The 9,921-nt window shown below is 33.5% G+C and overlaps 1 protein-coding gene across 1 annotated transcript; it reads right to left on the bottom strand.

The window, feature by feature from the left end:
* Nucleotides 1–5,001: 5,001 nt before the first annotated feature.
* On the bottom strand, nt 5,002–9,086 carry Smp_196450 (putative tnf receptor-associated factor; the record flags this gene model as incomplete). Its single annotated transcript, XM_018793266.1, has 3 exons — nt 8,811–9,086; nt 6,267–6,486; nt 5,002–5,367 (listed from the first exon to the last, which is right to left on the bottom strand). Exons 1-3 carry the CDS (start codon nt 9,074–9,076, stop codon nt 5,002–5,004), a joined length of 852 nt encoding a protein of 283 aa, XP_018647795.1. The 5' UTR covers nt 9,077–9,086.
* Nucleotides 9,087–9,921: the final 835 nt, after the last annotated feature.

Below are 9,921 nucleotides of genomic sequence, written 5' to 3'. Positions count from 1 at the left end.
ACTTCTTCTTCGCTAATTCAGACCAGATCAATCTGTGTAACAGGTTTTTAGATGTTGTTGGTTTTGATGGGACATACAAAACCAATAATGAAAACATGTTTCTTTATCACGTGGTGGCTTTGGACATGAATTTCATGGCAATACCTGTTTGTATTGCATTTGTAAGTCGCGAAACATCGACTTTGCTGTCCAGTTTCCTCTCGTTCTTCCGCCAAATGAGTAACAAAAGAGAGGTTATCGGTATTGTTACCGACGATTCACCTGCTATAGCTGCTGCCATAACGCAGGTGTATCCCAATTCACACCACCTTTTGTGCCGCGTGCACCTTCTTCGAAATGTCATCAAGAGGGTAAGCTTTCCTTTCTTTACAAATAACCCATTCATCGTATTCGTAGAGGCTACGATCTGATCTTCTTCAAATGTTCTACCGTCTTATGCTAACAAGAAATGTGGAAAGGTAAAGTACAGGTACAAGTCGGGCAGACAAGCGTCCTAACATCGATTCACAACTTATGTCGGCGTATGTCCGCTGAACAGCTTACCGCTGTCCTTAACTATTCTCATCAGTTGCTTAACGATGGAATACCTACTACCATCACAATGCCCGTCGTCCGAAATACCACAGGCACCAACCGTCAACAGAACGTAGATTTGGATGCTACCTTAAATGATGACGAGATGGAAGTAATATCTATGAACTCAGAAGAGTTCACGGACCGAGACAATGAAGAAGACGAACGTGCGCACAATGACCGACTGTGTGATATTTGCCATCTATGTCAACCGCCCAGTGAACTAGGTGATGGAAGTGCTTGGATTTTTTGTCCATGCAACGCTATGTTTCATTCGTTCTGTGCCTACGACCCAACAGAAGTATCACCTGGGTTCAACTGTCCCATGTGCGGCGCTGTCACGGACTCATAGTGGAGTCATCGATCAGGACCGAAGGAGCTGTGTAGAGACCGAGTAAAGGCCCTTTTCAGGGCCACCCACAATTTGATTTAAATTTTGTTTGAATTTCTTGTTTCCATTTTAAGGAGGAGTCATGAAACCATCAATAATTCATTTCACATTCATATGATTTGGTTACTAGGTACAGTAGAGAAATGTAGTAAGATCAGTTCACTAGTACAACAAGATCTTTTCTATTGCTAAGGTCAAGTGAACAGACACTGATCGGTCATCACAATTCCATAGTAATTAAGCTGTAGATTAATAATTATCATCGCTCACTTTATTACCATGCCAACAGCTTTCCAGGTTTTTCAAATTTACGGTTTCAGTGAACGATTCCGTACAGAAAACAACGTCATATAATGAACATTAATCTGTCGAACAAAAGTTTATGCAAAGGTGTGTACGATCATTCCAATCTCTTTTCACTTAGCTAAGGTAGACGATTGTACTGAGATCAGTTCATTAGTACAACAAGATAATTTGTATTAAGAAGGTCAAGTGAACATACACTGATCATTCATCACAATTCCATAGTAATGAAGATGTAAAATAACTTTTTCTAGATTAATAATAATAAAGTGATTATCGATCACTTTATAATTTTGTCAACAGCTTTTAAGGTTTTTCAAATTTAAGGTTTCAGTAAACGATTCCGTACAGAAAACAACGTCATATAATGAAGACTTACATATCTAACAAGTCATTAATAATAATAATAATAATGGAACATACGAAATGTAATAATAATGTTTCATATGAGATTTATCACTACATAGCAAAAATTCGATACAGTGATGAATGTCATTTAGACATTTGATAAATAAATGTACAGTTTAACTTAACAGATTGAAATACGATATTCTAAATACATAATGGTTACTTGATACAATTGACCTTATTCCACATTAAGTCATATCATTGAAATAGAAATTTATTTCACTAGACATAGGCTTGTTCATTGACACTTCATTCAACCTATATTACACATATGCTTGTCAAAGAAGGTTATTTTTTCAACATTCAGCGATTTACTGTTTGACAGTTTAAGAGTAATTATTATGTCTTTGTGACGGAAAATGTACATAGTTTTTCATTGTTCGTCCAGTATGTTTAACAAAGGAAACTGTTGGATTTGGAAATATAATTTCAGTCTTTCTAATTAATTAACGTTTACAATGTTATTTACTAATGAAAATAAAAAATTCAGATCATTAATTTGAAAGGCTGTGCACTTAAAAAACATTGGCTGTTAACATCACCTGCCAAAAAATATTATGCCCACCTCACAAATACAATTACCGTATTACATGACTGAGTACACTAACATGTCTTTTCGGTGATCATTAATAAGTGATCAACTACAAATAATCTACAGGTCAGCATATTTTATGCTTTGAATGGATTTACAAAAAATCTTGATAACCTTGATATTGCGTTCATTTTCAAAACCTTTTCATAGCTAAACTAATCAACTTTTTGGTATTAAGAATAACGGTTTGCAAAATAACTGAATTATAAAGATTATTTGCTTTTTTCTCAGACATTATTACTAATTTCAGACAGCGTAAAAGTTGCTTCATTTACCCATCTTTTACAGTTAGCGTGACTTCGGCATGACCCATTCACTTTCTCTTTATCATGATTTATTCATATACTTACACGAATATAACGTTTATTAAATGAGCGAACTATGTGTTAAATTAACTTATGGGAATACTTAAACCAAAATGTGTTCACTAATTGTGTATTAAACATTTGACTACCTTTTTTGAAATTCAATAATCACCATTATCAATTATTAATAACAACTGTAAGTTTTTTCAAAAATTAACTTTCAATGATCTACACATTATTATTACTACTCTTGCCACGACGATAACAGATAACTTTAGTTGCATTTGTACTTCATAAAAAGAAATTACATTCACTAACAGGAGTATAGCAGGGTAATGAAATGGATTTGTTTTTGTTTTTTTCGAAGTTAAAATTTTTTACAAATCTCAGATGGAACAATGCGAAAATAGTTCATTATTGTAAATAATAATCGAATGGAAAAATGTCAATTCTTACATCCAATAAAAGCACTTTATTCTAGTTCGATTTGAACGAATCAAATTGCAAAACTGCACCATTTACAGCCAATTAAAAAATTATTACAGGTGACAAAATGTTTGTTCATTTGCACTTGAGCACACACTTTCAAAAACAAATTCACCAATCACCAATTGCTAAATTTTTTTCATATCCTTTAATTTCCAAAAAAGGGGGGTAGGGGATTATACGTGCAGTGATTCTAATGTCAACCCGGAAGTTCTTACCCTTAACCTACCCTGGTAATGCTGATTTATTATCCAGAGTAGTCATCACATTGTTTTTGTGTACTTTATTTATTTTCTTTCTTTGTTACGGCTTACCTTAACCTGTCTAGTTGACCTTTTAATTTTCATATTTTCATAATAGGACGAAACGACCGTCCAGTGCTTCTAGGTTTTCCATGGTGGTCTAGCTTCAATTTACTCACGCTTTCAACTATGAAAATACTAAATCTCCACAAAACCCCTTCTGATAATATTAAAATGTCTTAACAAGTATATGTGTGATCAGATTGTTCGGAATGTATTGCGCTAATACATCACATAATTCTGATAAACTTCGTCTTCTCATTGCATTATCGATATTCAAATTAATGAAAATTTTCATAGTTCCCAGATATTGTTCTAATCCCTATGTGAACATAAATACTGGGATGGATGTAAATTCAGCTGACGAGTCCCAAATAGAACGAAATGAACATCCTGAATTCCACTGCTAGCCATAATCCATCTATTCTGTTTAAAATGTATCCTAGCGAGTGTTGTTTTACTATAAACATTTATCTGTCAGTATTTGTGTAGTTCTAGGATGTTTCTGAATTGCAACAGGTCACCTCTTAATCAAACACTTCATTTAAATAATACATCTTAGTATAATATTAGTTACTAGTTAATTAGTTTCTAAACACAAGTTCCATAATTACTGTGACCTAAATTACAAGCGATGGTTTAAATCCACGGTTAAATTAATAATATCAATCTTTCCCTATAGTAACAGTAAGCATTGCAAATAAAAGTCATTAAATTTGAAGGTTAAATACTATTATTACTGTCTTCTTTGAATGTTGAAACTTTGATGATAAACTGTATTATCATGAATGATTAGTTTCATATTTTCAAACTTCTAACTGATACTTACATTTACACACTTCTTTACTCACACTGGATGAAACGGCCGTCCAGTGCTTCCAGGTTTTCCATGGTTGTCTAGCTTCAATTGACTCATGATTTCAACTAAGAAAAATGCTGAAATCTTCACAAAACCCCTTCTCATTCATTATATATCAGTCAATTACTGCTTCGAAACTGATATCATAATGATTATTGGTCAATGAATCCTAGATTGTACCAATCAATGTTTTGATGAATTATGTTTGTTAGTCGATTTGTAGAATGACCTGTTCAGTACAGGTTTCATATTCATGAAAACTAACTATCAAAGCGGATCTGTTAACGTAGGTAGTTTTATCACAAAAATAACTGAAAACGATTGTTTCATTTTCAGAAAGTCGGGAAAATGTAATTAATGAGACATTCTTAAGAATCAATGGAAACATCTAATTAAAGAACTCAATCTGAATGGTTTAAAATAAAATATCCTAACAATATATTACTAATCTGTTCTAGGGGAGTTGGAAAACCCTGATTCCAAACCAATGGTGCACATGGGCTCCAGTATCCTGAGGGAACAAATGGCGTACGAATCAATCGTTGATCACCGGCTACCATGGGACTGCATCTCCTCACGATGTTCCACTGCCTTGTGGATCAGATCTTTCGGTCAAAGGCTCCGGGTGTGGGCCCCTAAGAAAACCACCTGCTTCAGTTCGGGCACCTGGGCAGTATCACAGCCCTCAAGCAAATCGAATGAGATTTGTATGGCGCATATATATCTGGTGCTTGCTTGTACCAATATTTATGTGTTTAAATAAATAAATAAATAAATCTGTTTTAACTTACTTGTGCTTCAATTAACAATGACATTTGTTGTACAGATAAATTGAGAAAATTTAAATGAACCATAAGTGACCTCTCTAAATGTGTATCAATTTTATTTTTGTGACCACGAAATTCACAACCATGAACATTGAAAGGACAACGTATATTTTGTCTAGAACATTCGTTCTTTAAATGTTCTGAAATCAAACTTCTTGGAATTTTAGTTTTTTCACATTTATTTGGACATGGTACTGGATATTCTCGACAATTATTTGTATGTTCAATTTCTTTTTCAGCAATATATTTGACATTGCAAAATTTGCATCGTTTGATACGCTTTGGACAATCGTTTTTAATATGATTCTCAATAGATTTTCTCTTATAGATAGATTGAAAAAAGAGAGGAAAATAACAACACTTGTCGATCAATATTTCATTTACTGAAAAGCGAAAATTGGTTCCAATGTGAGTTGTATGCGACTACTACTTTGATGTGAAACTCATGTTTTGTTAACGAAATGATGTAACCATCTCATTGAACACATTTTATTTTCATATAAATGAGTGATGGCTTCATTCATTCATAGTGTGTTGAAGATACCTACTTTTATGTTAATTAAACTATTTAATAATAGCATTCAAACCAAACTGTACAAGGAAGGTGTTATGTGTGCTACTGGATTAACGCAGAATACTGTATATAACTACAGCACTCGAACGTATGGAACCCCGTAGCCGCAAAATCAGAAGCCAGAAGAAAGCTGGAGAAGTGTTTGTTAGGTAAGAATCAAAATGTATGGAAGATCATGAGTATTTTTAAATATCAGCATTTGTTATAACATCATTAAAATTCAACCAATCCACAAAGAGGCATGTTATGCTACTGTCCATTAGTAGCGTGCCACGTTGATATTCTAGAAAGTTCCATCACGTTCGGATTTGATGGAAACACTTCGGCTCCTTTAGAGCCTCTAGAGGCTACATCTTAGTTCTCGGAAGCCGTCCCAACAGAAGGCTTAAGTGATAAATGACAAACAGATTTAAGTAAACACCTCAATCACAATTGTATGCCAACAAACAACATCTAAATCATACTAATCCTCATTTCTAAACTTCTGTAATAAGCATAATTATAAGAGCAGTTATTCATGTTTTCAGTTATCGTTAATCCTACAAATTTATTTTTGATTGGTCTCCAGAATAGTTCCGAACACAGAATCAGTTTGAATCATTCTTCGAAAATATCTACATACATATGTTTTGTCATATTAACTAACCTGAGATTCTGCACCACACCCATTTGGGCATAGGACAATTCTATATTCACACTGACTGAGATGATATCCTAATTCACTGAGAATTCCTATCCATGGGCATCCTTCAGTGTGATAAGAACATCGCACATTCAATCCATCCATGTGTTCTTGAAATGCTTTGTCCAAATGAACACGATCTTTTTTCAGATTTTGCTTGTCTACTGGACATTTTGAAGTTCCTCTTTCATAAATAAAAAATTTATTTTAAAAATAGGTCAGTTATCATAACCGGTTTGTTGTAAATATATTTCTGTAAATTGTATTCAGTGCCACATAGAAGTCTGTTTGAAATATAGGTGAGGTATGAATACCTGTTTACAATAACTCATGTTGGAAAAATACTTAAGAGCTTAAAATGCTTCAACTTCAGCATTTTACAGTTATGTCAAGAATGAACACTAAATTGACATCAACCAGTAAATATCGCGACGAAATATCCTTTCAACCTCACCTCTCATACTTTATAAGTTGATAAGATAGCTGCAAAGACTACTGAGTATATGTGGAATAGGATAGTTATATAACTGGATATAAATAATTACCAGATAGTTAGCAGTGTTTGACAGCTATCAACATCATAAGTATTAGTAACTAAGGAACTTACAAATTTCTCAATACATTTTACCAACTTTTCTCGACTAAAATAAAACAGGAAAACGAGTGAATTGTTTTGTTTAGTCTGTTCTTATCACACCCCACTTGCTGCAGCACAGATATTTGACGCCCACATGACTACAAATACCGATAGCAACAGGCTACACTCTAGATGCTATGCCAACGCTTATTATTATTTCATTATCAACATTTACATATTCCTTCAGGAGATGTAGCTGTTACACAACGTCAATTTCATCAACCGACAAATGGAGCTTCAAAAGTGATTGCCTAGTACATACAACAATAGGTTCATTTATAATTCCGGAATTTGAAGAACATACTCAAATCAATTAACTTTATTTTTATGAACATAATTGTACTAGCAATAATAACTTGCTGTTCTCAATTACACTCAGAGTGATCAGGAACAAAATAATTCACAGTCTCTTTAACTAAACATGCAGCTAAATAATCCTGAATTCAAAAATTCTTCATTTACAAATCAGAATAAGCTAGATGAACCATATGAACCATATCCGTCAGTAGCCACACAAATTTCCTCTCATCGTCAGTCATAATCCGGATGTGCAAAGTACACCACTGAAGTGCAAATATCTCAGATAGTATAATGTGTATTTTGAACACTTTATGTAACTAACATACATCTGAATGTTTGACAGTTTCATAGTTTCATGTAAATGGATTGACGTAACTGGAATTAGAGTGTTGATGTCAGTGAACCATTTTATTTGTAATTTAGTTGATGGCATTGATTAACAGAGATCATAACGATTGATGTTGATTAGATGGTTGATATTGGGAATTGTGTTTGACACCATAGTCGGTCAGTTGATAAATCTACTGAGAAGTGAGGAAATGATGAGTGTTATTGTTGAGTCGGTTTCCACATTCTGTCTCCATTCTCTCCTCATCCGACCTGTATTTTGTGTATTGATTCATACTATTACTTGTCAATATTCAGTAAGCAGTACTATTGCTTACAATTTATAGACGTATGGTATGACGCGAGTTTATTTGTTGTGTAATATCGTAAAGCACTTACATACACTTATAACATTCCCTCTATTTACTATTACAACTCCTTCCTCGAAGCTCCTGTGAAAGTTATTCCCAGTTTTGTGTGTGCTGCTGTTTGTGCTCCTCAAATAAAATAACCACCCTTTAGACAATCCGTTATGTTCTTGAACTTTGGTTTCACGCCTATATCAATCGTGAAGTTGGACTCTTCGAAAGAAATAACATTGGTTTCCATCAACAAGATTCAACTCTGAACTAACTGTGTGATTTCCCATCAAAACTCAGCATTAATTTCAATATATTTTGAGATGAAACTCAATCACATATATCACAATATCTGAACAGATTCTTTCTACAACAATAGGTGCATCGTGGTTGAATGACTGAGATCTACTTGCAATCATTGTCAACAAGAGGGATGTGATGAGGAAGTTATGAGTGAAACACCATATTTAATGTATGAAATTTCTATCCAGTTGATATCAGATAAACAGTGAAATATCGAATCTGTATTACTTTGTAGTTTAGGCAGCTGTTCACATCAAATCTCTTCATGATGAAACACTGATACACTTGGATTCGTGAAATGAATTTATATGATTATTATGCATATATCTCTCTGAATATTTCTTGTTTATTGAATTGTATGTAGGTAAACATTCGGCTATTCGTTTACGTCAATGCTTCCTTATAACACTTTATAGTGAATATATGATGTTGAGAGATCGAAGGATATTTCGTCATGTTTAAACGGTATACAGATATCATTATCATATTATTTTCGTTTTTATTCCATTTATAACACTCCATCAATTATGACAATAATTTTTATGAATTTGAAGAATTTAATAATTTTGAATTTTGACCTACCTTAATATATCCGGTACACATCCAGAACAGCATCTATGTCCACAGTCTTCAAATAAAAATGGTACACGCAATACACGGTTGCAATTCACGCATCTATATGCAATATCTAACTGCTCTACGAATACAATCTCTGGTTCACGACTTATCTTATATTCAATCCCATGAATTTCGCCCTTATCTGTCTCAGATGTTTTTGGTTCCGCATCTTCATTGGGTTGTTTTGGTGTATTCAACGGATCAGTTTTTCTATTGGTTGAACTTTTCATTCGCGTCAAACTTTTCTTAGTTTCTGAGCGAATACGGTAAATTTATGATAATATTGCTAAATATTTTATCGAATTTACTACACAAATTAAAATGAAGCTAAAACGATCTACACCTGGTTTCTGTGAAATCAAAACAACTGAACACCTAATCATGATCAATGCTTCTTTAAGAAATTGATAAACTTATCAGTATGAAAATGTATTAGATTCTGTCAACTGAATTCATGACAAAGTAATCATTCATTGTAAATGGCTGATAGAATTTTATCAGATTTAATAACTAAATAAGTGTAATACTAGTCAATTATCAATGATCAATTATTGTAAATAATATTATATGTTAGTGAGACTCAAGATTCTGAAAATTGTTAAACATATTTATTTTATTCATTTTGTATTGTTTGTTTGAATCTTCCCATTGATGTTTAGGACTACAATTAATCAGTCTCTTGTTGACATATGCACATCCTGTACGGGTTGCCTCGATATTATCTTAATTCACAAGGATTATAAGCAAAGATAGATGGTGATCAACTGCAGTCCTAAACATCAATGGGAAGATACAAACAAACAATACAAAATAAATTTAAACTTTACCCCATTTTGCAAGCTAGTGGCTATCAGGACTCAGTAACCAAATGGATAATGTGATGGTGTTTGAAGCAAAAAGTACTGAGTTCTAGTCCCAGGGTCAACACTAATTCTGAGATGCAGGTACATCCAGACGACAGGTGCCAAATAGGACGGAACGCACGTGCTGGATTCTATTGCTATCCACCATCCGTCTTTGGTTATATTCATTTTATGTTGTTTTAGAGAACGGATGGTAAAAACTTGATAATCCT

Source organism: Schistosoma mansoni, chromosome 1 (genome assembly GCF_000237925.1).
Source record: "Schistosoma mansoni strain Puerto Rico chromosome 1, complete genome".
Lineage (NCBI taxonomy): Eukaryota > Metazoa > Platyhelminthes > Trematoda > Strigeidida > Schistosomatidae > Schistosoma > Schistosoma mansoni.
This window is presented reverse-complemented; position numbering and strand designations above follow the sequence as displayed.